Raw genomic sequence first — 26,611 nt, forward strand, 5'->3', positions numbered from 1 at the left:
AAGTACGATCTCTCTGTACCTGCAGGTATATAAACACGTTCTCCTCTAGCCGCATCCATCAAGCCATGTCTCCTCCCTTCACCCCGCTCTTTATCGATGGTGAATGGCGCCCAGCCAGCACCGGCGCGACCTTCGACGTCCTCAACCCGCTCACGGGCGAGGTCGTCGGCACCTCCGCCGCCGCCTCCGCCGCTGACTGCGCCGCCGCTGTCGACGCCGCTCAGCGCGCGTTCGACGGCGTGTGGGGCGCGACGTCGCCATCCGCGCGGCGCGACCTTGTTCTGCGCGTCGCGGACCTGCTCGCGACGGAGAAGTACCGCGACAAGATCGTCGAGGCGGGCAACGCGGAGACGTGCACGACCGAGGACATGCTCGGGTCCGCCTGGCACGGCCAGATCGCGTACCTTCGCGGCCACGCGGGCTTCTCGAGCATCCCCATGGGCGAGACCTTCCCGTCTGCCATCCCGGGCGGGCGCGTCTTCATGAAGCGGGCTCCGTATGGCGTTGTGTGAGTACTCGCCCCTATCCGCTCCCTGACTACCCGATCGCCAGATCGAAGCCGATGCATGCTGAAGGCTCGCGCTGATCACTCCCGTGTAGGTTCGGCATCGCACCGTGGAACGCGCCGATCAACCTCACCATCCGCGCGATCGTGGTCCCCATCCTATGCGGCAATACCGTCGTCATCAAGTGCTCCGAAGACAGCCCACGCACGCAAGCCATTGTCATAGAGCTCTTTGAAGCCGCCGGGCTCCCGAAGGGCGTCATCAACTACATCTCGACCTCGCGGGAGGACGCCCCCGCCCGGACGGCGGAGATCATCGCGCACTCCATGGTCCGCAAGATCAGCGTATGCCTGCCTCTTCACCAACCTGCCTCCGCCAAGCTCACCCGCACCCTCCTCCGCAGTTCACCGGCAGCGACCGCGTAGGGCGCATCATCGCGATGGAGGCTGCGAAGCACCTCAAGCCCACTGTACTTGAGCTCGGTGGCAAGTCCCCCGTCGTCATCCTCGCCGACGCCGACGTCCCGCGCGCGGCGCGCGCCGTCGCGTCCTCCACCCTCCTCAACTCCGGCCAGATCTGCATGTCGACCGAGCGCGTGATCATCCAGCGGGGCGCCGCGCCCGCGTTCCTCGACGACCTCGCCGCCATCTTCAAGCAGGTCTCCGCCGGGGACGTCTCGACGCCGTACGCGGGCGCGCGCATCGGCGCGCTCTTCAGCGAGGCCTCTGCGGAGAACGTCGTCGCGCTGCTCAAGGACGCGGCCGCCGAGGGCGCGAAGATCCTCGTGGGAGACGCGTCGCGGCAGGGACCGCTCGTCCAGCCGCACATCGTCACGGAGGTCAAACCCGGGATGCGCATCTGGGACCGCGAGAGCTTTGGGCCGGTGGTGATCGTGGCGGTGGTGGACACCGTAGACGAGGCGGTCGCGTTGGCCAATGCCTCGGATTACAGCCTCATGGCGGCGCTGTGGACAAGGGACATCTACAACGCCTTCGGTGTGTCCGAGAAGATTCGTTCAGGTGCGTTCTTCATGTCATGGTGCAAGCCAAAACGCTTATAATGTTGAAACCTAGGATATGTCAACATTAACGGCCCAACGGTGTACTACGAGTGGATGCGTAGCCTGGCGGGACTGGGGTAAGTGGCAAGCCACGAAAAAATAGTACCCAGCGCTGAAGTATTGACCTTTGGAACAGCGGCTCGAGTGGGTATGGATATTTCAATGTCGATGAATGGACCCAGTTGAGGATGTCCGTCCTCCACTCGGAGAAGGAGCCGCCATACCCTGTGGTTTCTCGGCTGAACCAGTGAACGAGTTGACTATGTACAACGTTAGCGAGGCATTTAACTTTATAATTAACGAGGGCATCTTTGAACGAGAACACGAATGCGCTCGACAGACCTCACTGCTATCATCAGCAAAGTAGGCGCGGAAACGATAGCGTATGATCGTGCACGGGGGTAATTGTAGCGTATGATAGTTGGTGCTAGCGAAGACAGTAGAAGGTAGATTAGTATCCAAAGAATGCAGTACCCCGTATTGTGTGGCCGTCTGCTTCTTCCGCTATCAAATGATGATCGATTCTCGCGGACAGGGCTATCAAACCTGAGTGCGCGCACGACCATATACCGGTCATCTGCAGCGCATGAGATGATAGCGCCACATGATGAAATGTCAGATTTAGCGGAGGAGATGACAGCATCATGCAGAACACTACGGTCTTCCCTCACACACTGGGGATCACATAATCACGCAGAGAGTATAATCCAATCGTGCAATAGTAATACATTCGGGTAGATATACGATACAGCAGGTATCCTACACAATGGACACAAGAGCAGAATGAACGACTTACACAGTTAGCGATGTGGGCGCGTACTTGAGGCCTCTCAACCAGCACGTCGACATAGTACTCCTATGATGCATAGGGTCGTCCCTGTCGTGAGTGCCATGAGAGTGATCAGTAACAGCCTGTAGAAAATGCGAATCTAGATAGTGCTCACCCAGTGATAGAGGAGTCAGTGTGAAGGGCACGGAAAGGTCGGTCGAGCGCGGCGAGGAGCGTGGAGGGGCGCCATGGGCGCGAAAGGGTGGATTGGTCGGGCGCGGGGAGATGGTTGCGGTGAGCATGGATGGCCGCGTCTTCATCGTCTTTGCTCCCTCACTCCAGTTTGTGGGGCACTCCTCAACGCGCCCATCGTTCGGAAGCGTGGTGAACGGGGAAGGGGAAAGCGAGTAGGGAGAGGTCAGCGGGAGTGGCTACGGAGAACACGGAGGAAGCGAAACTCACCTGAGTGGACTGGGACGCCTTTACGAACCGGATCGTCTCCTCGACCAAGTGGCCTACGGGGAGGTTATCAATCGTGATTCAGTTGTCTGGCCCCACCGAACGCACGATCAGCCTTGATTCCCGGAAGTATGCCACTCCATTACGGACGCACCTGAGGATCCCCTTATGGGTCAATGATGAAGAGCCCACGGAGGGCGATGCCCTCATCCTCGATGAGGATGCTGTAATCGGGCGAGACGGACATGTCGCGGTGCGCGACAAGCAGGAGCTTGAGGTCCGGACCGAGACCGCCCTGCTTGCGCCGGGAGGTCGCCCAAGCGATGTGCGAGTACTGCGAGTCGGTCGAGGCAGCTGTGGATGAGCGGCCAGTGCGGAACTGATCTCGGTGGAAAAGGAAAAGGAACGCAACCCGGCGAGCCGCTGCTCCTGCAGAACGGGCGGGTGCTCGGGGTGGACGTTTCGCGCGCGTTCAGCAACACCTGCCGGAAGTGGTCGCCCGCAGGTCTAGCAGCAGGAGCTCATGAAGCGCGGGCTCAACCGTGCGGTGCCCTGGCATCCTGCCAGCCTGCGTGGAAGTTCTGAAGACGTACCTGTACACCGCACTCCCACTGAGCCAGTGGCTGCCGCAACACCTCCACCACATCTCCTTGCATCCCCGATGGCAAGCAAAGTCACTCAGGACTGACGTAAGAGCACGCGGAGCAACGTTGACACTGCCGGCGAGGCTGAGGAATCAGCGTGAAGGGGAGGAGAAGAGGCAAAAGAGGAGGTTCACACCGCGCACGGAGGGTGGCTCATCACATGTGGCCACCCGTGGCCATAAGCACCATGACTTCAAGCTTGATTGGGTTCTGGAGGCGCACCAAGCTCACGCCGGTGAGGAAGACACATCGTGACTTGTGTTGGGTCCGTGGAGGTGGAAACGCAGGGAGTGGGTGGTCGTGTTGGCTTTGTGGAGGTGGAAACGTAGGGCGCAGAGTGGCGGCCGTGAGGGCGACGAGACAATGGCCTGCGAGAGGTTGTTGAAAGCCACATCGATGTCGATGTCGATAGAAATGTGGGCACTGTGAACGAGATGATGGGAGCAAAGGGAGGAACTCACCATGTCTTGATGGATCACGCGCGAGCGTGAGTGGCACATCGCGCTGAGGGGATGATGGCAGTCGTGGGGCAAGTCCAGTAGGCGCGCATGCGCGCACACGCGCTCATGCAGTCTGGCGACCGAACGGAGGCCAAAGCGGGACGCCACTGCGAACCACGACAATTAGCAAGAAATAATTGTAAGCAAATTTTTCCAGACCTCAGAATTCGTCACTGCTAACACCGACCTGTATTATGTCTTCCCAACGATGTATATATCTTTCGTATTCTCGACCTGCTCACTGCCCTCGCCCAGTGCCCCGTGCGCCGGGCGTTCGCCGCGCCGCCCGTGACTATGAGCGCGTCGAATAGGAGGAGGAGGCGGCGGGTGATTTACTCGTAGTGGTGGTCCGCGGGATGGCCCTTGCTCTTGCCATCGCCCACGACGGCCCCACGCTTCGCTATTCCGGCCTTGAGCGGTGTGGCGCGGATGCCGTTGACTTGCGCGCGGTCAAAGCCGTCGGCGACAGGAATCGCGATGCGGCAGGACTTGACTGTTGGCTCACGGGGGGCGATGCGGGCTGAGAGAGCTTCGCAGCCCGTGAGCCAGGTGTTGGGCCGCGCGGGAGGTTCGGAAGAGACGCGCCAATCGTTGACCTGTGTAGTGCAAGCGAGATAGCTCGACGCGGTATAGACATTCGCCGTGAGAGGGGGTCGCCAGCTTAGCTTGGAATACCCAGGTGAGCCGGCACCGCGAGCATGGACGACACGCCGGGCGTCGAACGAGCAGGGTTGTGGTACCCAAATGACCCGGCGCTGGGACTACTCACTGACCGCCTCGCTGTTTGGGAACAGGTCGCTTCAGTACACGCGAGGGGGAGATGAAATGCGCACCTAATGGACAGAGAAGCACGCCTTAAGCCCGTTGGGAAACGGAGACACCATCGGACGGAACGCGAAAGGCCGAGATAATGCTCAATTGGTGAGCAAGGACACGAGATGTCCGCGGTCGAATAAATCGTGTGTTGTGTCCCAGAGAAGCAGACATTCTGATGAAGAGGATACGCATGGCACGACGAGGTTCCGCAGGGCAGCGAGAAATTATAAGAGATGCCAAGAACAAATTTGGGGAACAGAGGCCTCGGATGGGAGGAGGGGAGGTGGTGAGACCTTGAGGCTCGCCGTCGCCGGACTCCGTCCGTAAGCGGTACAGGCGCCCGCGCTGACGTCGCGACAGTCCGCATATCCTCGCGCGCACCGCGTTCTCTGCCACGCGCGCTGTTCGCGCGCTTGCGAACCGACCGTATAGCTCATTAGGAACTTCTCATGCACCCCGCGCGCGCCATGAATCACCCTTGGAGGGGCGCATGATCGTCTACTATCATTATCATATCATTGACTATAGCTTTCTGTCTAAGCTACTAGTGCCTGTAGTAGATCCATCATATCCTGTATGCGGCCACGAAATGTGATCAAACGTCATATCGAAGACGAATAAATATCAGCTGCTACCGTTCTCCTACCATCATTTGTCGCACAGACAAAAGACGACCTGTCCCGATATGGCAGTGTCGCGTGCTATCGGGCGCTACCGTGAAAAACACCTTTTGCTGATGATCCTCTCTTCGATTGCCGCGGGGGGTAGAGGGATCGCTTCCTTCATTGTGCGCTGAAATCGACTCCAAAGCAATGACAAACGCAGACTGGCGACTGCGTAGTGAAAACATGTACCAGGTCTTGTTCTCGTCGCGCTTACCGCATAAGACATGGCGGCCTCGTGAGGGCATATCATGGTCCGAAATGGACGTTACGAGACGAAGTCAACTGCAGTTTTCATGAGGAACTCTAGCTCTCTTCGAAGACTATGATACTGAGAGTTCGGCTAGTAAGCCGGCCTATGTGCCAAATAAACTCCGTTCGCTTGCAAAGAAAATGTTGTGGTGGTTGAGAAGAATTCTTGTCGCGTCTTCGATCGACAACCGTCTTGTGATCGCGTCACTGCGCGGGGGCGCCTCTTGGCTCGTCCTTTCGACTTTGCACACGACAACCATCTCGCCCGTTCTTATGTCTGACGACGACTGGAACGCTTCTGACGACGACTATGTCTTCCCAGTGAGTCAACTCTGTCGACGGGCCCCATCACGCAACCCACCTTGCTTGCAGCGGCAGAGAAGGTCCAAACGGCGCCGGACCGACAGGAAAGGGAAAGCCAAGGCGGTCAAAATAGACTCGGAGGAGCCGGAGACCCCGTTCTCGCTCGAACCTCTCCTGGACGTTCTGCGTGCGCAGACGCTGCACTGGGAATGGAGGAGCGGCGACGCCGATGAGCGAAACGACTTCCAAGGCGTCATCGAGCCGATGCTCCCAGACCTTCTCGCTGCCGAGGATGCATTCTTCAGAGAGGAAACGATGCACGCAGAGAAAGATGATACAGTGAGTTTTCGCCCCACCTTCGCCGCTGCGGGCATGCCTTCAACGCGCATTAGCCTCGAGCCGCACGTCTCTTGTCAAGAGAGAACGCATTACGGCTCAGAGTCACTGGCTCCTCCGGTGATACGGTCTCTCCGTCGTCTGCTCCTGCAGCACTGGTGGCTGCAAAGGCCAGATTGCACTCGGTCCGTCCCCTTTCGCGAGCATGAGCGTGCGCGCCGTCCGGGTTCAACATCTTTCACCATTCAGCGGGTGCTCCGCCGTATGGCGCTCAACCGTGTCCCAGCGCACCTCCGCACCGGGCCACTCACCTCTCTGCCCGCCGCACGGCCGGTGCAGGCCGCGAACCAGGAGGTCATCGATGCGCTGTACGCGATCAAGACCACGCCGTACGAGCACTCTTTTCTGTCTCGTTTGTGCGGATTCGACGTCCCCGCCGAGACTGGCGCCATCGCGGTGGACTGGGAGGCACGCACGCCGTGGATGGACCTGATGGGCGACGTGCGTGAGCATTACGCCATTGCGCAGTGAGTGCATGCATGGGATGTAACCGTCGTGGGCTCGGGCTGACCGGCTGGTTGTTAGTCCCGAACGGGACAAGGTGGATGAAACGATCGCACCGATCACTTACTGCACTTTGCAACGCTGGCACCTCCCGCAGGTGCACGCGCTCTTGGAGAAGGCGTTCTGGGACGGCGTAGATGGTAAGCAGGCCCCCGGAAGACCTGCTGAAAGATGGACACGGCTCACGAAAGACGATGTCACAGTCACGGATGCACTGGACTATTCACCGGAGAAGTGCACGGTGGTCGCGACGTACAAGCGACTGGTCGTCGGTGCAGCGTTCCTCAGCTCACCCAAGGAGACGTACATCACCTATCTCATCGTCCGATCGGGTTGGGACAACTCGCAGATTGCGACGTGGGTCTTGTTCTGTCACCCTTGGCGCGAGGCACGCTTGCTGACCGCAATGGACATAGCTGCATGCTCTATCATCTCATTACGTTCAATCCTCACAAAGACATCACTCTACATGTGTCCATCAACAACCCTGCCATGGTCCGTGTCCGTCTCGACCTCTCGTACCCAATCTGGTGTTGACACCGTTGGCAGTTACTCTACAATCGCTTCGGCTTCAAAGCGGAGGAATTCATCCTCGGCTTCTACGAAGACTACCTGGACGCCAGCTCTCCACAATCCAAGAATGCGTTCCGACTGCGGCTCCGCCGATGGTAGTCGGAATGTAGATAGGCGCGGCCCCGTCGCTATTGAATGCGAGCTTTCTTCACCTGGTGGTCTGTTGCCTGGTGGGATCCAGCGGACGGGTGCGAGCGCGACGCCGATGCGGTCTCTGGCCCAAGGGCCGGATACTTCTTCTCCACGTCGTCCGCCCATCGACCACCTTCAGCGCCCTCGAAGAGCCACACGTAGCTGGCTCGAACGTCAGCACGGCGTGCGCCAGTGTCGGTGCGAGCGGGCGTACGTACCTGCTACCCACGCGCCGCGGTTCGGGATCGAAGTCCGCGGACGGTCGTTTCCTCAGGTTGGGGCGCGGCGGCTCGAGCCCGCTTGCGTTGGGCAAAGCTGCGGGCAGGTCCCAATTGAGCCGACGACACAGGTGCTGGACGACGTCATCTGCGTTGCCAAGCAGGACAATCTGCGGACGTTCGGCGTCAGCGTCAGCGGTGTGGGCGAACACGGGTGCCGGCTTACATCTGGGTTGATGTGCTTCACTGGTGTCTTGTTAATAAGAATCTGCGGGACGGAGTGTGGCAGATGCGCTGGTGGAGGACGCGCGCGGGATGCGGCGTGCGGTACACGGAGCGCGGCCGAGGTGAGGTGAGACAGTGGGCGTTGTTCGTGAAGATGCGCCCGGCGCGTGTACTCACATATTGTGTCTGACACGGGCGAGACCTTGAGCGAGGTTCCGATGATGATAACGAGGTCGACCTGCGCCCTGTCCTCCATCAGAGAGCGGCTGAAAACGTCGTCGAGCCCCTCGCCGAAAAATGTAATGCCGGGCTGTGGGATGCCGTACGTAGAAATTGATCGTGTCGGCGTACTGTCATGCTACGCCGAACGTGCGAGTCGCAGTAGGGTGAACACACCTTCATCACGCCAGGCGGGTACGGCGGGGGCTCCGGCTCGTCGGACGCGTCGCTATCCCAGCCGTTTTTGGTCTTGCGCCGCCTACCCTTCTTCCCCGCTTTGGCCGGAGGGACAGGCTGCGGCACGTTACAGACCTTACACAGCGGCACGCGCTGGCTCATGATCTCTTCGGCAATTTCTGAGCCGGGAACCTCGATGCGGCAGTTCACGCACGAGGCGGTGGCGAATGAGCCATGGCATTGCACAACCCGCTTGACGCCTACGAGCGTTTCGAGAGTGTCAATGTTTTGGGTGTAGTTCTATGGGATGAAGCCGACACGCAAAAGTCAGTTCCAGAGCGAAGTGTCGGCGTCGTGCTGTGCGCGGGAACTTACCCGCAGCAGCTATGTGAAATGGCCGGGTGCATGAAAAATTAGTTGCCTGAGACTCCACGCAGGAAGATTGCTGGCCACGGACCTTGCCTTTGTCTTCGACAAGCTTGATAAAACGATGGCATGGAGAAGGTATGAAATTTGACGGGTATATTTTGCTGTGTCCCGAAAGTTGGGCAGAGGAGAAAACAAATGAGCGCTAGTCGACGGTGTACGTACTCCGCAACGCGAGTTGAGACACGTTGAGAGGGACCGGAACTCACCTTGCAAATGAACTACGCAGGGACACGTCATCGTCAGCTTGATAGTCGAAACAAGGGCCCCTAAAAGGCAAATGGACACGCGAACTGACTAGAAAACTGAGGCAGGACGCGTGTTTCTTTCAGTCACGCAAGCTCAACTTCGCAACAACAACGGTACACAACTTACCCGCCGGGTTCTCACGGAAGAACTGAATGTCAAACCTAAAAAAATTTCGGGTCCGTCATCCAGACTGCGGGAGGAGTGGGAGAATGTTGCGCAGACGACGTACATCTGCTGCGGATCATCGAGCTCGTACTCTCCGCTGTCTTGTAGCGACGCATAGAGCCCGTTTCTTGATCGGAAGTCAGGAATGCCGCATGAGACGCCTGTGTGGATGACCCAGAACGAAAATGGCCGGAAGCAGGTTGTGGGAGTCAGTGTGATGCACTTTCTGGAAAGCCGGGAGAAAGGCGCGGAGGATTTAAAAGGCAAGGAAGAACTGACTGATTCCAGCGCCCGTGAGGATGAGTATGCGTTTCGACGCTCGGATAAGGTGGACAGCATCGTCGACGGTGTTGTACGTTTGCAGGCGTTCTCGTGACTCTAGCCTGAGGAGAATCGCGCCACATTAACGTGAGGGTGCTTGTAATACACAGAGGGGATGGCGGAGCAAGTATGGTAACGGTGCACACGTACTCGCGTGAGAGAGCGACACGGAGAAAGTAGAGCATCGTGCGGTGTTGCTTCTGACGGAGCTCCTTGCACTACGGAGGTGAGGTCATGGCCCGGTCATGTCGGAAAGTATCGTCGGCCAGTGACTTACCAGACAGACTCCAAAAGCGTATAGCAGTTTGGGGATAGGAACCCCGCGCCGGATCACATACTCGTTGACGAACGGCGTCATCCCTAACGCAGGCCCTGGTCAGCAGACAGCAGCGGTCCGAGGCGCGGCGGGCTGACCCTGCTCTTTCAAGACGTGCTTCATCTGCTTGATCTCCGGTGCCGTCCATGCGGTCTGTGCTGGAGTAGACGAGATGTTAGTCCGGGATGAGAGCGGGAGTACACCGCGTGGTCCGCTCCGACCAGTCGCCGCGACCACGCGGCGGCGGTGGAGAGAAAAGTCATCGACAAACCTTCGTCGATATACGCCGCGAGTTCGTGTGCGATGTCTCCGCCGGCGTCCGAGTCTTCGTCTGAGCCTCCTTCGGCGTGACCCTGGTCACGGGCCGCTGCGGTCGGAGCGTGACCAGCGCCGGCGGCACCGCCCGCGTCCGCATCCGCGTCGCCGGCCGGGTCCCCGTCCTGGAGATCTTCGGGGTTCAGGGACTCGTCCACGGGAAATCCGTCGAGGAGGTCCTCGATCACGTCTGGGTCCGCGTCAACAGCGTCCGCAGCCTCGAGAAAGGCGCGAACCTGAAGCGCATATAGGCTGGAGGGTGCCCGGGGAGTGGAGGACGGCGGCGGCGTGGGCGTCACGGGCGGTGCAGAAGCCATTCAGCTGCAATGTGCTGCAACGGGGTGTTTGGGTCACGCCGTGCTCAGCACCTCTAAGTCGGAGTGGGATGGGATGGGATGATGGTGGTAGTGGGACAGGTTCGCTCCCCGGAGCGCCGATCTGCTGTCTCGGCTGACTGCCAACCCTAACCCACGTGGCATGCCGCTTGTCAACGTTCCGCGAAATGAGGACGACCCACGCGAGAATTGTGGCTAAGCTAATGGTCGATGGCTGCATTGGTATAGCGACGCGTACAAGGGTTCCATCCACTTCCACGGCAACAGTGACAGCGAAGCGGCAAGAAAACAAGGGATACTGCAGCGGGAGGCTCGGGTGAGGGGTTTAGCAATGACGCGAGTCTATCCATTACGGCAAGTGAGGTTCTGCCTTCAAGAATTGTGTATGGCTACTCGGAGCCTGCGAACAGAGAGCCACGAGGCTGTAGTCAAAACACATTGCCCCAGCAAAAATTGCACTCACCGGTCACCATAGAAAACGTATTTCATTCGATGACGTCGCCAGCCTTCAGGAGTAATTCGTCATCGTCGTCGTCGTCTACCGTTAAGGGTTCGGCATTCGTGCGCATTTTGATAGTCGGCCATCCTTCGTGTGCCCGTTTTGTGTGACCGCTGGGCTGCGTGACAGTTCCCGAACGCGTCCGTCTACTGGCTGGCCGAGATCCAGACGAAGAGGCAGAGGCAGAGCCGACAGACGCGAGCGAAGCGGACGCGGGAATTTTCGCAAAGTCAGAAGCTCGGATTGTATCTCCTCGTTTGCGGCCGGGTCCGGAGCCCTTGCTACGTCCACCATCTGTTTGGGGGTGTGAGTCTGTAGAAGGATTGTCGCCGTGATCGTTCCACTTTTCGTCCTCTGTTGAATGGCACGGTCAACTGCACTGATCCGTGTGCTACAACAGAGAGTATCCTCAAGGTATGATGAGGGGCTCACCATCTAGTCCTAGAATCGAGAACATATCGAGTAGCTCATCATCACCAGGGTCCAGGCTAGCTTGATGCGGCGGCGGTCCAAACTGAGGACAAGGCAGAGGAGAGCTCAAGTTACCAACTTGATTGCAAGCGACGCAGAATCAGGCGCGGACTTGCGAGATCGGAGACGGAAGCTTTTGCCCGGTTCAACTTTCTTGGGACGTTTGAAGGTGCGTCAATGAGAGAGAACGCCGACTCGAGACCAGTTAAAGGAGCTTCGATGCAGATGGTTGCTCAGGGGGCAGAGAGCCATCGAGAGCAGGGGCACGAGGAAGGTACTCCGTTTCGGACATCATTCCGGAGAAGTCGAGTGATGACGAGAAGAGACTGTCGTTTGGTAGACGCACGATCGTCCTGCGCCGTCTTCGCGGAGGGTGGCGCGGGGTGGCGGTCTAGGGGAACCAGCTTGGCTACTGTCAGACATGTCTACATCGCTGTCGTAGCTGAAGCTCTTGATGGGCGGGGGTGGGTCGGCTTCTAACTGCGGCATAAGGCCATGCGCCCATAGGCCAAGCGAGGCGCTTCGCTGTCTTCGAGGCGGTGTAGATACTTGCATCGGCGCATCGGCGAAGAAGGATAGGTGCTCTGGAACGGCATCTTGAGCGCTTCCTTCAAGGGCGAGGGTTGCGAGCGGAGGTGCGCGTAACAAGGTTCCGGAGGAGGTCACGTAACAAGATTCTGGGAGGAACCAGCCACATGTCGGGAATGTCATTTTGCACAGGTTTGACGGAGGGGATAGAACTAGAGCGACTATGGGCCGAGATACTGGATTGGAAATGGGAAGTTGTGTCGATTGCATCGGATGGATCAGAACAGAACAAGGAGTCTTCAGTACGAACACTGGATGGCGACAAGCGAGGTTTCGTTCGGCGACTTTCTCGGGAAGAGCAGTAAATTGTGAGAGGGTGCGGGCCTTCAATTGATGACAAGCTGTTTCTTCCGTAGTCGTGCACGCTTCTCAGGGGACTCGCCCAAGGCTGGACGACCTCCAAAAGGCGAGGCAAGAGGACGACGGTCTTGTGCAGCGGAGTTCTCCTTGAGGTTACGAGAGCTTGTACGAGTGGTACCTTGACGAGGCAGCAAAGAGGGGGACTGTTGTCGGCCAGATGACTGTGATCCATGAGGATAGGGTGTGGAGAGAAGGGGGAAGGCCTGGAGATGGGGCGTACAAGGTCGCGAAGCTGAAGGATTAGGATCATGGCGCATATAGTCACCGTCTGAGAGGCTTGGTCCGTGAGCAGTACCCTGTGCCGCTTCTGGGGTCGGTCTTCTCCGTCGGCTCGAGCACCATCCTCTGAGCCATCAAGCCTCGTTGGCGTATCTCGCGTGACTTTGCGGGCTCGTTTGTTCATGCGACTTGCCATGACGGTGAAGCTGACATCTTCATCGGTGTTGAGAGGAACGAGGGGGGACGACTGTAAAGACGGGAGAGCGGCTTCTTTGTGGGGGGTGCGACGACGCGAATAGGTGCGTCTGTTTGAAGAGGCCATAACATGGGATAGAGGAACTCTACGCGGGGGTCCCAGTCAGACTGAGAGCAAGTTGAACGTGCCTGGTCTCATAATGATTCCCACGTTGCACGTGACACAAATCCGCTGCCACAGGTGACTGGTGTGAGGCTAGTGACCGATGCAGCTGCATAACCTAGTACTCATAGCGCTGTAGCCTACTGGAGAGAAGTCCATACTTCTGCCTCGACGAGTAAGTTGCAAAAGAAATGTTCGGTGGGTACGGGTCCTTTCTAGAAGACACTCCGAATCTCTCAGAGATCTCACGTGGGAGACTTGTACCAAGCGAGAAACTCGCAAGTGCCCCAGGTACGCAGCCCTTTCTCAGGCATGGTATGTGCTAGTTTCCAAGATTGATTGAGTCCATGGAGGGGAGAAAGAGGTGTTTATTCTTGTCAAGCAGAGTGATGAATGTGATGTTGGTGGGGAATGGCGCTGCACAAACAGCGCCAAACAAATTACACGTCGCGCGCGCTGGGCCAGGGGACTGAACAGTGCCGTGTCGTGTCTCGTCTTCCCCACCCTTGCTGCCTCGGATGCCCCTCGCTCTCTAGCTTACCCCTGCTGTCGCCTTAACGCATATAGTCTGCCTGGTGCACGCCCCCTCACGCTTCAACCATGGTCGTCACACGACGCACCCCTGCCCCGCCAGTCGCGGCCTCACGCACCCAATCTGCTCAACCCGTCCCCGCCCAGCCAAGAACACCCCACTTGACGCGTCAAATGACCCTGATAAGTCCAGTCCGCTCGCGAATGGTGCGACGTACGATGCCTCCGCGAAAGGAGTCGATCTACATGAGGACAAACATGTGAGTGGTTCCATCTTCCCCAAGGTTTCAGAGACGTGGAAGAACCGAAAGGACACGCCATATTACTTCGACATGTCAGTCGGCATTGCTTTGCTGGATGATTATAATGGACATCATTTGGTGTTCTTACGGTGGTCTCAGGGTTGTACACTGCTTCTCCGATATGCAGCGGCGAACCACTGGTCTGGCATCTGTCCAACCATTGGTCCAGACCTAGTTCTGTGCAGCGAATTGTGGCTCGTTCGCATGCGTAATGGACTTTATGCGCGGAGGTTGGCGGCACGCAATGGCCATTGTGAGCCGCTGTATTGTCGTTAGCACTCCCATGGCTACAATTTTTGTACCACGGCACGGACAAGGTTGTCGTGCTGTTTCTTTCGTCAAACGAATTTTAGAAGTTATTGATTAATTCCCATTTGTTGGACCAGCCTGCCGTCAAGTCCAAACAGGGGAAGTCCAAGGAGAAGGGGAAGCAAAAGAAAGGAGGAAAGGTATGTGGATTTTCCAGCTGTCTACCATCTCGTTACTCAGCTTCTTGTAGGGCTCCAAGGAGCGGACCGTATTCATGGAGTCCTCTTCCGCATCTTCCTTCTATGGTTCACGATATACACACTCTCAGTTTGTCCTCAGGACGACCATTTGCAGAACCAGTCTGCCGCGGTCTGCAGAATACCGCCGGCTTGTCATTGAGCCTTACATCCTCCCTCCCATCCAACAAGCCCTGGCACATCCCTCCGTGGCTCCTTACGTCCAGAAACTGCAGCCGTACGCCGATTACGCAGTTCGCACCGCTACACCGATGGCAATTCGTGCGCAGAAAGAGTTCAAAGCGCGCGTGATTCCACAGTGGAACAAGCGGTCGTGCCACTCTACCAGAAGTACGCCGTACCGCAACTCATCAAGCTTGACGCACAAGTTGCACCGTATAGGACGCGCGTGGAGCAGGAGTACGAGCGGACGGTCGGCCGTACGCACGGCAAGTACTTGCAACATTGGATGTATGGCAACGCCAAGCACAGCCTTACGTGGTACTTGCCGCGCAGAAGACATACGGGGGTTACCAAGTCGCGCGCCCGTACGCTAGGCCGGTATGGGAGCAGACCAAGGTCATTCTTGGCCACCTCGCAGCATTCCTTGGCGAGCAACGGAGGCAATTCGTCGACCCGCACGTCCACAAAATCTGGGAGCATGTCAAGGAGATGAGTAACGGCAAACCTCCGGTCTCCACGACTTCTTCCCTGCGCAGCGCCGCCTCGTCTCAGGTTCCCAAGGTCTCATCTCGGATCTCTAAGGCGTCGAGCTCGCTGTCCTCGACAGTCTCCTCCGTCGCTTCGTCCGCTTCCATTGCGGCAAGCGAGTCTCCGAAGGCCGCTCTCTCGTCAGCATCGTCCTCCGTAGCTCGGTCACCGAAGACGTCACATCATCAGTGTCCGAAGCAACCGAAGACGCATCATCGACGTTTCGTACGACCCCTCCGAGTCCACGCCTCCGCCTCCTCGACGGCCTCGTCAATTCATTCTGCCGCAAGTGACGCGGTCGCGTCGTCCGCGTCGTCGGTCGTGGAAGGTTCTTCCAGTACCTTATCTGAAGCTCCGGAAAGCGCCGCCTCGTCCATCGCGGAGAGCGCCACCACAGTCGCCTCAAGCGCTGCATCACCGGAGGTCACGACCCTCGCGGATCAAGCTCCCTCGGATAACCTTAACCCTCATGCTTCGGAGACCGAAGCCGCTCCTGTCACGGTCACGGAGACCCTTGCGGTCCCTGAGACCGCCGCAGCTGTGCCCACGCCTGCAGCGGAGACCGTCCCCGAGGATGAAGACCTTTTCAGTGACCTGGATCTGGACTTCTTCGAGGATTTGGCCAGAGAGGATGAGCCCGTGCAGGTGACCGACCCGAACCGGCCCCGGAGCCTACCAAGGAGCTCTGGGAAATCGAGCGTGACAGGGAAATCGCCCAGCGCGATGCCCTCGCAAAGGTCGCAAACAAACGCGCCGATATCACGAGCCGCCATACGAAGTGGGAGGAGCGTCTTGACGAACGTATCTCGGCCAACAAGAAGGCTCTTCGCAAGTCGCTCGTGGCCATCCGCAAGGCCGCCGTTGTCGAGGTCAAGGAGGGCGCCGTCCGCAAGGAGATGGAGAGCCTCGTCGCTGACTGGGAGAAGTACATGCGCGGCGCGGAGAAGTTCCTGGCGAACCTGTCAAAGGAGAAGGGCAAGCCCGAGAACAAGCGGGCCAAGTGGGACCGAGTCCTCACCAAGCTCGACGACAAGTTCGCGGAGCGTCTGCAGCAGACGGAAGCGCTGGTCAACGGCTGGTATGAAGGCGTTCTCGACAAGGAACTCGAGCAGGTCAGTCGTACGCTCGACTGCCCCTTCGTATATATTCTGACTAGCCTTTTAGATGAACCGTCTTACGGAGGAGGTTAAGAAGATCGCTGATGACGCTCAGGCGGACATCGGTCTCGACTACGCCTATCTCGATGATGTTACCGTTGCTGACTGGGAACGCTACCATGCTTTGGTCAAGAGTAAGTCTCCCAGCACGTCTACATACCCGTCTGCGGCGCTGATATCTGTGGACGCTCAGAGAGCGACAACTTCACCGCGCTCGCGCAGTCCGTGCAGGACGGCTCGCACCCTTCCCCGCCTATCAACCCCATCCTCCTGCGCTCGAGAAGCTTCAGGAGGAGGTCGAAGAGGTCGTCACCGGCTGGGACTCTCGTCTCCGCAAGCTCCAGTCGAGCGGCGCTATCGCCCTCGATCCCTCGGCCATTCCCGAGGAGGGCCTCGATGACGACGACTCCCTCCAGTCACAATTGGTCGCGGCAAGGCTGAGGTCGAGGCAGCGCTCAACCGGGTAGCCGAGGCTGAGGGCCGGAAGACGTCGTCGCCGGACGAGCCCGAGAAGGTCAAGGACGCCGATGCTGTCGCGCAGAGCCTGAACAACGCCGTGGCGAAGGAGTCATCGCCCGCGCACGCGGAGCTCTAGGGGCGCTCATCGTGATCCGTGGCGCAGGAAGCTCTGGTTCGTGGGTGCATTCGAGATTGTGGGGTACGAGGGCCGGTGGAGAACTGGAGGTCGCCGTGATGGCCGTTCCGTGATGGTGCTATACCGCACATCATGTGGCGTCGACGCTGCGCGCTCTTTTACTACGTACCCGGTCCCCCTCTGCCGTCCTCGCGCTCTCCGTGGGACAGATGTCGGATGTGTTCATGCGCGTTTGTGCGTTGCGGTTTTTACTTCCGTCGTTCCTTATTTATTTTGATGCCGCGCGATTGGCTCGCGCAGCGCCGTCCCTGCCTTCCAAGACTTTACCACCCTTCGTCCTCCTGTTCCTCGGCTTCTATCCGCACTGTCTAGCTTACCTCCTCGCCTCGCCCTGCACCTGTCTATTGTGGTGTCGATATGTTATTATCAGTATGAGCTGTGACATTTCCATCCGTGGATTATATGCGAAATCCTTTGTTCTTTCGGTTCCGATAGTGTGCGCCTTGTTCCTCAAGAGGCAATGCAGACGATGCAGAAGATTGGCGAGCGAGGCTGCACGTGAAGACAAGCATAGTTATGGTTCACAGAGTACATTTCAGAGCACACGACTAGACACACGAAGAGAGGAGCAAGGGGACGATCAGTAACAAAGCAAATGAGATCACGAAGGGTACAAGGTAACAGCGATTAGTCTTGGTCCATCGCGTCCTCTTCAGCAGGCTTCCAACGCAAGTTTCCCTCGTAGAACTCAATGAGCTGGAACGGGCTCCATTAGTGGACGACTCGCATCGCGTTCGGCACGCCTCGAGCTCACCTTGCGAGGCATTTTGTCTTTGCAGATGGTCGAGGACTCGCGCCCATGACCCATGCTGTGTTTCCTACAACGGTCGTTCCCTCATGTCAGTGGCGCCGAGAGCAACAGACGGCGAGAACAAAGGACGCACAGGGTGAAATACACGACGAGGTTGCCGTCGTTGGTCCTCTCGACGGTGTCGACCTTCTCGACGTGCGGCTCCCAGCTCGGCGCGCTCTTGAACAGCTTCTTCATGTCCGCGTAGCTCCCCTCGTCCGAGTCGTCGTCCACGACCGCCGCCGCGGTCTTCTTCTTGCCCCGCCCGCCCGCAGCGCTCGCCGAGCCCCCCGCGGCGGACGCGGACTTGCGCGGCCGCTTCTTGTGTGCGCGTCGTCGTCGTCTCCATCTCTCGTCGTCCTCCACGGCGGCGGGAGGCGGACTTGGGCGGGCGGCCGCGCTTCTTCGCTGGCGGGGCCTCCTCCTCGGAGTCGCTCGCCGCGACGGACTTGCGCGGCTTGGGCGCGGGCTTGCCCTTCGCCTTTTTCTTGGCCCCCTCGCGCTCCCAGAAGGCCTTGATGAGGTCCGACGCGCCTCTGCGGCGGCCAGACGCGTCGTGGGACGCAGGGAGGGACGCGGACGCAGACACAGACACGATCAGCAAGGCGCGGCGGATCGGCGGGACGGGCACGGGCACTCACTCGGCGTCCCGCTCGTCGACCCAGCTGTTGTGCGTGTCGTCGTACCCCTTCCACTTGACGAGGTAGCCCTTGCGGCCCTGCGGGTGGGAACGGACGCGCGTCGGCGGCGCGTCGAGCGGCGGGCGCGTGGGGGGGACGCACCTCGGGGAACACGCCCATCTTGGACTCGAGGATCCGCTCGATCTCGTACTCCTCCTCGTCGCCCGAGCCGCCCTCGGAGCCGTCGCCGGCCTCGGGCTCGTCGTCGTGGCCGTTCGTCTTGGCCGACGCGCCCTTCTTGGACGCGGTGGGCTCCTCGTAGCCGCTCTCGTCGTCCGAGCCGGCGCGGGCTGCAGCTCTGGGCATTTTGGCGGGGTGGGGTGGGGTTCAGGCGCGGCGGGGGAGGCGCGGCGGCGGCGGGAGTGAGGAAAGGTGGCAGAGAGCGCAGCGGGTCGTGCACAAGTGACCGTGCGAAAATCGCCTCGCGCACTCTGGCTGGTAAACAGACCGTAAGCGCGCGCGTACTGGCGCGTTGGGTGTGTGGTACTTGGGTCGGGCGAGGCGGCCGCTGAGGGGCTTGCAGCCATCGGCGTGTGCGCTCTCTATCCTCGGGGGACCCGAGCACGACGTGACGTACTGGTCGGGCCGCGCAGAGGGGAGTGCGGTGGAGATCGCGGGGATAGAGACGAGCAGGGGACGCGTCCACGGCGCAGGCCAAGGCGAGCGGGGGCGGGCGATCGGGACGAAACCACGTAGATGGATTGCACAACAAGATAGCGGTACGAACGACTGGGATGGTACACTGACGCGTGCGCGGACGGCGGGGCCTCCCTCCCTGCCCGTTATCCGCCGTTTTTGTCTCAGTCTCCTCGCCGGCGGGACGGACTCGCGCTGCGGCCCCTGCCGCCGCGGGTCTTCTTTGGCCCTGCGGGCGGAGGGCGAACAAAAGCAAAGTCGCATTGCAGGGTCTGTTCCAATAGGGTCGAGCCGGACGCGCCATCAATGGCCGCTTGGGCCTCCGTCATGGTTTCATATTCCACGAGCGCATAGCCCTGGGGAGCGGGGACACCATTCAGAGAGCCGCAGGGACAGCGGGGAGGAGGAGTCGCACCTTGACATAGCCTGTGCGGCGGTCGAGGTTGAGATGGAGGTTTTTGATCTCGCCGTAGTCGGCAAACTTGTCCTGGACGTCCTCTTCGGTCGCCTCCTCGTGCACGTTCGTGACTAGCACAATCCAGCCTTCGACAGCTGTGTGCGATCGTACGAGACACGGAGGGGCCGGGAAGATTGTCAGGACGGGATATGGAGGAGAGGCGAGGAGGGCTCGGAGGAAACGTACAGCGGGCAGCTCTGGTCTCGGTGTGTGTGGACTCCACCCGGTCAAAGACCTGCTCCGAGGTGACGGCGCTGTCGTTGCCTGTGGGCGGGACGGAGGTGAGCGAGGCGGAGGCGAGAGGGAGCAGGAATGGGCGGACCGGCAGCACTGGTGAAGCCGCGTCCCTTCCTGCGAACGACGCCTCCTGGTGCGGGTGAGTGGCAGCAGGCAGGAGGAGTGGAGGAGCGCACCGTCGTCGATGTTCATACCATCGTCGGACATGGTGAATGGTGGCGGGTGCAAGGACGCGTCGAGGGCCGGGCGGCGGACGGGGGCCGGAGACGGTCTCCGGGGCGTGACCGGGGGCGTGACGAGGAGGGCGCGCCGGAGTGACGAGGAGCAGGCCGGGCCACAGACGCTGGCGGAGGACGCGGGAGAGGGAGGCGGAGGCGCGGGAGATTGGGTTCGCGTGGATCGGGTCCGTCCAGCGACGGGACGGTGCCCGCCCGTCTCTGGTCGCTCCCCCGCGGTGGTCGCCGCTCGTCGCGCTCCGGACATCTCTCTCCCCGTCCTGCTCGGTGGAGGCGTGCACCGCTTCAGAGACGTGATGCGTTACTTGGCTTTCCTCCTCGCTTCGTCCCGGGCAACTGACTCGGCCCCCCAGTTTTGTAACATCTGGGAATCCGCGGCCCCCGAGTCGCGCTCGCGATTTGCCCGCCGCCGTTTCACACCGGTAGCCCTGACCAATCTCCGTACCCAGATCAGTCGCCTACCCGGGTGATGCGTGTCATCAGGCAAGTATCCAACTGAGCAGTCTGCCTCTCGATGTCCCCGCCGGCCTGTACCTTAACCATTAACTGTCCCTTTACGTATCCTTTGCACCAGCACATCTTTTTCCGCGGTCCCACGAAACAGCCGCTCGGCCTTCCCAATAAAAGAGCCCACACGGATCCCCATACCGTCCTCACAATCCTAGTCGGTCCTTTCTCTGCGGCACTCCTTTCGCTCGCCACACCCCATGGCCTCGCCACTCGTTAATCACCCCTGCATCGTCTGCTGCCGCGCCACCTCGATGTGGTGCAGTCGCTGCCAGAACGCGTGGTACTGCTCCCCAGACCACCTCTCGCAGGTCCGCCCACATCCACCCCGTCCCGCTCCCGCCGAGCGCCCGCTCACCGCGTCTCTCTCTCTCTCATTCCAGGACTGGGCCCGCCACCGTCGCGAGTGCGTGCCGACAAATCAGGTCCAGCAGCCGTACCCGAACATGATCGCCACCCCGCCCCCGGCACAGACGGAGCTCGTGTCTGTGACCGCGCTCCTCTTCCTCCCGACTGAAGGTGCGCGCCCGGCCCGTTCGCTCAGTGGCGCGTCATTCGCTGACGCGCGCGCGCGCGCCTTCGCCCTCGTCCCCCTCCCCACAGAACGCGCGAGCCTCACCGTGGTCCGCTGCCGGCCACAGGGCACGGTGTCGCAAGGGCTGTGCCCGGTGCCGCTCGTGCAGGAGTGGTTCCGGGAGAGCGTGCCGAACACGATCATCCTCACCCAGGGGCTCAACGGCGAGCCCCTGCGCTTCCCGCTGCACATCTGGTACTGCCCGGCGTCGCTGCAGCGCGGCACGCCGGTGAACCGCGCGATATTCCGGATAACGTCCGGCGCGGCCGCGAAGCCGTGGTGCGGGCCCGTGCTCGTGCTCAAGTTCAACGGCTCCCGCCGCCAGGGCTACGCGGACGCGGGCACGAACGACCTCCCCGCGCTCTCCGCGTACTTCCTCGCGTACAACTAACCCCTCTCCGCCTCCGTCCTCCACCCCGCGCCGTCTTGCGTGCCCCAAAAAGAAAGCTCGTGCATATAATTGTACATATACCATTCCGGCTAATTCCCTCTGCTGTCCTGTCGCTCTCGCCCTGCCGTTAGTTATTTTGACCCCGGTCTCGAACTGTGTCCTGTTCTGTTGTATGCTCCGCTCCGCACTCTATATCTATATCCCGATCGAGACTCGTGCCCCCTAGACGCCGCGGTCGCTGAATGCAGGCCCGATCGACGACCGAGAGGAGGGCGGAGGACGGAGGGAGGGAGACGCCGATGGGCATGTGCAGCCTGCGGCGGGTCGCGCGAATCGGAGATCTCGAGATCCCCGCACGGTGCTTCGAAGTTCGCGCGCACGCGGGGCGACAGCAGGCCCGAGCGGGAAGGCGGAAGCCAGCCCTGCAGCGCCGTTCTCGAGCCCCCGGCGTCTTGAGTCGCACTCTAATCCCATGTGCCCCGCGACCGCGCATCTTCCCCCGCCATCTCGCCATGTCCATCCCGCGCCCGCCGCCCCTCCGCGCGTCCGCAGCCGTCGGCGAAACAGCACGGAGCGTGGCTCGCGCCGTCCGTCTGCCCAGCTGCGTCGTGCGCCGTGCGCCGTGCGCCGTGCACCGTGCGTCGTGCGTCGTGCGTGCGAACGCGGCACCCAGGCTCCCCGCTCCCCGAGCTCGGTACGGCGGACGCCGCCCTGCCGCCCGCGTCGCCGCCGCCGCCTTCCATGTGCAGCGCCGCGGCCCTGCCTCGCGCGTCGACTGCGCCTGGGTGGGAGTCGGCCGCGCGCGCGCGTGCCTGTCCATCTGTCTCCGCGCGGCGCGCACACGCCCAGCGCTGAGGGTGCCGTGGGAAAGGAGTGGCGTCTCCGCGCGCGGGCCGCTCCGCTCGTGTGCCGGCGCCAGTCCGCCGCCTCTCTGCGCGAAGTCGACGCAGCTGGGCTCTGCCGCACCGCGGGGGTCAGAGTGGACCCGCGATTGAGCACGGACAGGCACGCGGCGGCGGTGCGTTCGTGCCAGCCAGGCCGTACGCCCGTACATACCCGCTTTGGGCGACGTCACGGTACACAACCACCGCCCCGGGTGGAACGGAGCCACGTGCCTCACTTGTCCCCGCGCGCGGCGCGAGCCCTCCAGAGTCCAGAGTCCAGAGCGGACGCGACGTGCGGCGCATTCGGGACGTGCAGGCCGGGGCCTGGCTGGCTCCCCGGTCCCGGTGCATGCCATTGTAGGATTGCAGTCTTGGACGGGCGATGTCGACGCAGGGACGGAACGGCGGTGGCCAGCCACGCTGCGAGGCCGAGCCCGAGGTTGGTCCGGACGCGAGCTCGGAAGCTCGCCGTTGGTATGCGTGCGGAGGTCTCGCTCCATCCAGTGCGTGAGGATGGCGCGCCGCCCCCACGACGTGGTGCTGCTGCCAGGCACCCTGATAATGCGACCGTAGGCGTATCGGGCGCCAGCACTCCCTGGGGAACTGTGGCCCGAGCGCGAAAAGCCGGTTTGAGCACCGGTTTTATAGAATCACTGAGCCCGAACAGCATTGTAGAACCAACGCCGAACCTCGATCCGCGTTTTGGCCAAGACCAGCTTTGAAAATTTGAAGCCCGTGCTTGATACTCCCTGTGCGCCTGTACTAGTTGCTCGTGCGTGTCTTGGCGCAAGAGCTGTGTGGGAGAGAAGATGAGAGAATATTGTATTATTTTCCGACGCCGCACCGGTATACGACCGCGCACGACCGCGCTCCCGTTGGTCCCGGTTCAGGTGGTCGCCGAACCACCGGCGTCATCAGTTACGACGCGTCTTCGACCGAATGTTCGAAAGTCGCCTTGCGCGTTTGTGCGCGAACATACGGCCACCGCATGGCGGTATGTGGCTCCCCACACGGTCCCTTGATAGACCCAGGATAACCCAGGACGTGCACCTGCACCGTCGACGGGCCTCGTGATTTCCCGCGGCGCGCTTCCTGCTAGTTCGCCGGTGCCTGTCTTCCCCGCACCGTCTTGTCTGCATCGGCGCGAGCGAAGAGGTGCGCAGGCGAGCTGCTCGCGTGGCCCGCGCCCTGCCCGTCCGCCACGGCCTTGCAGGGCTGGCCACGCGCGATGCCGCGCGCGCGAGGGGGCGGTGCCCCCCCCCCCCCCTCCTCGCCGGGTATGTGCTTACGTGCGTGCGTGCGTGCGCGGAGGCGAGCCGGAGGAGGTGCGCACTCCCGGGCGGCGCGCGCCGCATTCCGCCACGCGTCGTGGACGAAACGATACGAAACGAACCGACACGTTCGCGAGCACCGCCTGGGCCTTGGTCGCGAGCTCCCCGTGAGACGAAGCAACGTTTGGGATTTCCCCGCGCGCCCACCACCTCCGCCGCCGCCTGGATCCGCCGCCGCCGCCCGCCCGCTTCCGGCCCGCGGCGCACAGCGCACAGGCACCGAGCGGCGCCGACGGAGTGGAAGCTTGCGCGCTCGCTCGCTCGCCCCAACGGGTGCGGCGGCCGGGGCATGCCGGGTGCGGCGGCGGACGCGGGAGGAGGAGCGGTCGGCGGACGCGCGAGAAGCGGGCGTCGTGGGCGGGCGTCGCGCGCCTTGGGAGGCGGCCATGGGAAGATGGCGCGTGGGAGGCGGTGAGTGCGGGCCCGTGCTTGGCAGCGGGCGGGCGAGGTTCTGTCGCGCCCGAGCCCCGACGCGTCGAGGGTGCGGTATCTGATTATCGTCCACAGTCCACGACGCGTCGCGTCACGCCACCGCGTGCGAGCGCTTCATGCTCGAAGCTAAGCTTGAGGCCTGGGAGAGAGGGAGACGGGCAGCGTGCTCGCACGCCGGAGCGCCGCGCGCGCGGAATCAGCGCTAGACAAGCGCAGAAAACCCTGACCGTGATCGCAGATGCCGACCTCAGCGTCAGCAGAATACATGAGCAGATGGCACCCTATCATCCATGGCACCTGCCTGCCCTGCCTGCCGCGGTTCACGCTGGGGGACCCCGTCGGCTCCGCGTCTCGGACCTGGCTGTCGCGAGGTTAGGAGCCGCATCTCCATCGCCAAAGCCAGCAGCGCAGCAGCGGGCGCGGACGACTAGAGCAGGTCACCGTTGATCACCTGTCAGGTAAGAAGCAATTCGCCAGGACGGACCCTTTGGTGTAACCGTCGTGGTTGTTGCCCGTGAGGGCGGGGATACCCTCAACTGCCATAGCTGCGTCTTCCTGACATCGACCCGTCACGCCTCCCCGCCCTAGGCGGGTCTTTGAGCTCGAGCCTGAGCTTAAACAGACAGTTCAAACAAGATTGAAACTAATTGGAGGGAAGGCCGAGGCGCAGTGACATTCCGTGCAACGGTTCCGGGTTAATCTTCTACGATGGATTTCTGAACAACGGTCGAGAAGGGCCGACGGCAGAGGGCCCATGCCATTAATGACACGCGTGTGCAAGCGTAAGCGCAGGCACCAGGCGGATGCGAGCGCGTGCGTGTGCACACCCGAGATATTGACCGCCGTAAGAGGACGTGAAACGCTACGAGAGGGCGAGGCATGGGGCTGCGGCCACGACGCGTTGCGGTTGCCGCTGGCAATGCAGGCTGAGACGTAGGAGCCGTCTCGCGTTCCGAAGGAAGAAAGGTCCGGGAGTGTAGGAAGTATTAGGAACGCGTATGCAAGCGAGCCACGCGCTCCCTGAGCTATTACTTCTCATGGGTGGTTGTGAACAGTGATGTACGATATTTTTCCTGTTTGTCGACGGATTCTTCAGTGGATGGCGTCGACAGGAGAAGTGGGTCGACGGCGATGCCATTGTCGCGCGTGGGCGTGGGGGCAGAGTCACCAAGCGATCATCTTCAGATCTAGTCTTCAGGGTCGCCGAGCTGTTCAAATCCGACTCTGACGGCCTGGGATAGACCGGAAACGTTAACAGGCGCGCCGAATGTGAGCGAGATGACAAAATGGATTAACGCGTCATCACTCTCACTGCTCGGTGTCCCTGATTACAATTCCCTTCTCCGACAGAGCAGGACGTCGGGAACCGCCGTAGGGCATTTCGTACGCATCGCTTGGATCGAGCGGTGAGCCTGTGAAGGTATTTGGAGTGGATTGGTCATTCGAGTGGCTACGGGTCTTCGTCGTCGACGTCTTCCGTCTCGTCGTCATCGGCTTCTAGAGTTCCGTTGTCTTCTTCATCTTCGGTTACGTTGTTCGCCGCCACTATCTGCTGGTTCGGGGGAGGCACCTGCTGCTGCTGCGGAGGCACTTGCTGCTGCTGCTGTGGCTGCTGCTGGTTGCTGGCCGTGCCACTCGCCATCTGGCGCGCCTGGGCGGCCTTGTCCGCGTCCTCGCGCGCGGAGTCGACGGGGAAGAGGAGCGTGAGCGCGAGGTCCTTCCAGCGGATGGAGCCGTTCACGCCGCCACCGCCGTAGCCCATGTCCTCGAAAAGCGCGCGCGAGGTCGGGTCGTACGGTCGCCTCGGAAGCGCGGCGGGGTGCTTGACGCTCATCGGGTTCCCGTACGGGTAGGAGGGGTGCACCTGCGAGGGGAGTACTGTGACCGCCCGGCGCCGCGCCCGCGCGTGGGTGGCAGATGAGCGTGTGGCCGCTGTCGTCGCATGGGGAGCGGCGAGACTGACCTTCGGACTCCTCAGGGTTCGGGGGTCTGAGGTGTGCCGGCATATCGATGTCTGTGGGGCGGCGGGTAAGCAGATCGCAGGAGGAACCATGTGGCCCGCTGGGCGCACCGTCCGCGCATAGATCGCCGTTGAGATAGTCAGGGGTGCCGATGGTGTCGAGCACCTCGATGTCGTGACGAGTCATGTGGAGGTAGCAGAACGTGAGATCCTGCACAGGCCGGTGAGTGTGAGCCCAGGCCGGATCGAGAGCGTGGCCCGCACGGTCATGGTGTGTTCACAGTGATATCCGCCCGGGGCGCGACGTGGTTCAGAGCAACGTCCAAAAGTGGCACGGGCGTCTCCGTGTCGGGCGGAGAATGCACGGCGCCAATTTGACGGCCCGCTGAGTAGCCAACTCCGCGAAATGGGGTCCGACTCAAATTTTGCGCCCCGCCCGTCTGCGACGCGACTGCTCTTGGACCATGTCTCGGTTGTCCTCTTGCTCCATCTACGGCTAGGGCAGTGCACGCAGAGCACCTTCAGCCTGTGATCAAACAGCGCAGCTGGTGAGACTTCGCTTTTCCTCACCGTCTTCCCTGTCTCGTCCCCACATGCTGTCCCCCCGGCTGACGTCAA

General features: G+C 61.0%; 9 protein-coding genes across 9 annotated transcripts; 4 read left to right on the forward strand and 5 right to left on the reverse strand.

Moving 5' to 3' along the window:
- Nucleotides 1–65: 65 nt before the first annotated feature.
- On the forward strand, nt 66–1,817 carry BXZ73DRAFT_98701 (aldehyde dehydrogenase; the record flags this gene model as incomplete). Its single annotated transcript, XM_048027772.1, has 5 exons — nt 66–508; nt 601–850; nt 910–1,525; nt 1,580–1,643; nt 1,703–1,817. The coding sequence occupies 5 exons, from the start codon at nt 66–68 to the stop codon at nt 1,815–1,817; spliced, it is 1,488 nt and encodes a 495-aa protein (XP_047880719.1).
- Nucleotides 1,818–2,960: 1,143 nt separating this feature from the next.
- Nucleotides 2,961–5,645, reverse strand: BXZ73DRAFT_98702 (uncharacterized protein; the record flags this gene model as incomplete). Its single annotated transcript, XM_048027773.1, has 4 exons — nt 2,961–3,148; nt 3,695–3,861; nt 4,275–4,534; nt 5,634–5,645. 4 exons carry the CDS (start codon nt 5,643–5,645, stop codon nt 2,961–2,963), a joined length of 627 nt encoding a protein of 208 aa, XP_047880720.1.
- A 296-nt stretch (nt 5,646–5,941) lies between these two features.
- BXZ73DRAFT_88563 (uncharacterized protein) lies at nt 5,942–7,543 on the forward strand (the record flags this gene model as incomplete). Its single annotated transcript, XM_048025001.1, has 7 exons — nt 5,942–5,989; nt 6,041–6,310; nt 6,461–6,834; nt 6,893–7,011; nt 7,075–7,228; nt 7,288–7,366; nt 7,421–7,543. 7 exons carry the CDS (start codon nt 5,942–5,944, stop codon nt 7,541–7,543), a joined length of 1,167 nt encoding a protein of 388 aa, XP_047880721.1.
- A 29-nt stretch (nt 7,544–7,572) lies between these two features.
- BXZ73DRAFT_42424 (SIR2-domain-containing protein) lies at nt 7,573–10,524 on the reverse strand (the record flags this gene model as incomplete). The annotated part of the gene is made up of 14 exons (XM_048018953.1): nt 7,573–7,738; nt 7,795–7,964; nt 8,021–8,088; nt 8,197–8,329; nt 8,416–8,715; nt 8,791–8,799; nt 8,873–8,945; nt 9,189–9,251; nt 9,320–9,416; nt 9,535–9,638; nt 9,727–9,794; nt 9,854–9,936; nt 9,991–10,050; nt 10,164–10,524. The coding sequence occupies 14 exons, from the start codon at nt 10,522–10,524 to the stop codon at nt 7,573–7,575; spliced, it is 1,755 nt and encodes a 584-aa protein (XP_047880722.1).
- Nucleotides 10,525–14,114: 3,590 nt separating this feature from the next.
- Nucleotides 14,115–16,818, forward strand: BXZ73DRAFT_75400 (uncharacterized protein; the record flags this gene model as incomplete). The annotated part of the gene is made up of 9 exons (XM_048022204.1): nt 14,115–14,123; nt 14,257–14,319; nt 14,370–14,637; nt 14,676–14,795; nt 14,843–15,711; nt 15,738–16,178; nt 16,231–16,357; nt 16,417–16,566; nt 16,640–16,818. The coding sequence occupies 9 exons, from the start codon at nt 14,115–14,117 to the stop codon at nt 16,816–16,818; spliced, it is 2,226 nt and encodes a 741-aa protein (XP_047880723.1).
- Nucleotides 16,819–17,505: 687 nt separating this feature from the next.
- Nucleotides 17,506–18,654, reverse strand: BXZ73DRAFT_98706 (uncharacterized protein; the record flags this gene model as incomplete). The annotated part of the gene is made up of 6 exons (XM_048027774.1): nt 17,506–17,574; nt 17,633–17,696; nt 17,763–17,923; nt 17,976–18,204; nt 18,310–18,386; nt 18,451–18,654. 6 exons carry the CDS (start codon nt 18,652–18,654, stop codon nt 17,506–17,508), a joined length of 804 nt encoding a protein of 267 aa, XP_047880724.1.
- Nucleotides 18,655–19,148: 494 nt separating this feature from the next.
- BXZ73DRAFT_88566 (RNA-binding domain-containing protein) lies at nt 19,149–19,885 on the reverse strand (the record flags this gene model as incomplete). Its single annotated transcript, XM_048025002.1, has 5 exons — nt 19,149–19,340; nt 19,400–19,536; nt 19,628–19,705; nt 19,764–19,808; nt 19,855–19,885. The coding sequence occupies 5 exons, from the start codon at nt 19,883–19,885 to the stop codon at nt 19,149–19,151; spliced, it is 483 nt and encodes a 160-aa protein (XP_047880725.1).
- Nucleotides 19,886–20,621: 736 nt separating this feature from the next.
- On the forward strand, nt 20,622–21,386 carry BXZ73DRAFT_42329 (uncharacterized protein; the record flags this gene model as incomplete). The annotated part of the gene is made up of 3 exons (XM_048018936.1): nt 20,622–20,732; nt 20,805–20,940; nt 21,025–21,386. 3 exons carry the CDS (start codon nt 20,622–20,624, stop codon nt 21,384–21,386), a joined length of 609 nt encoding a protein of 202 aa, XP_047880726.1.
- Nucleotides 21,387–25,483: 4,097 nt separating this feature from the next.
- On the reverse strand, nt 25,484–26,263 carry BXZ73DRAFT_98709 (uncharacterized protein; the record flags this gene model as incomplete). The annotated part of the gene is made up of 4 exons (XM_048027775.1): nt 25,484–25,911; nt 25,997–26,047; nt 26,105–26,204; nt 26,258–26,263. 4 exons carry the CDS (start codon nt 26,261–26,263, stop codon nt 25,484–25,486), a joined length of 585 nt encoding a protein of 194 aa, XP_047880727.1.
- Between the last annotated feature and the right edge of the window lie 348 nt (nt 26,264–26,611).

The sequence above is a fragment of the Epithele typhae genome, assembly GCF_022376455.1.
Source record: "Epithele typhae strain CBS 203.58 chromosome Unknown BXZ73scaffold_8, whole genome shotgun sequence".
Classification (NCBI taxonomy): Eukaryota; Fungi; Basidiomycota; class Agaricomycetes; order Polyporales; family Epitheliaceae; genus Epithele; species Epithele typhae.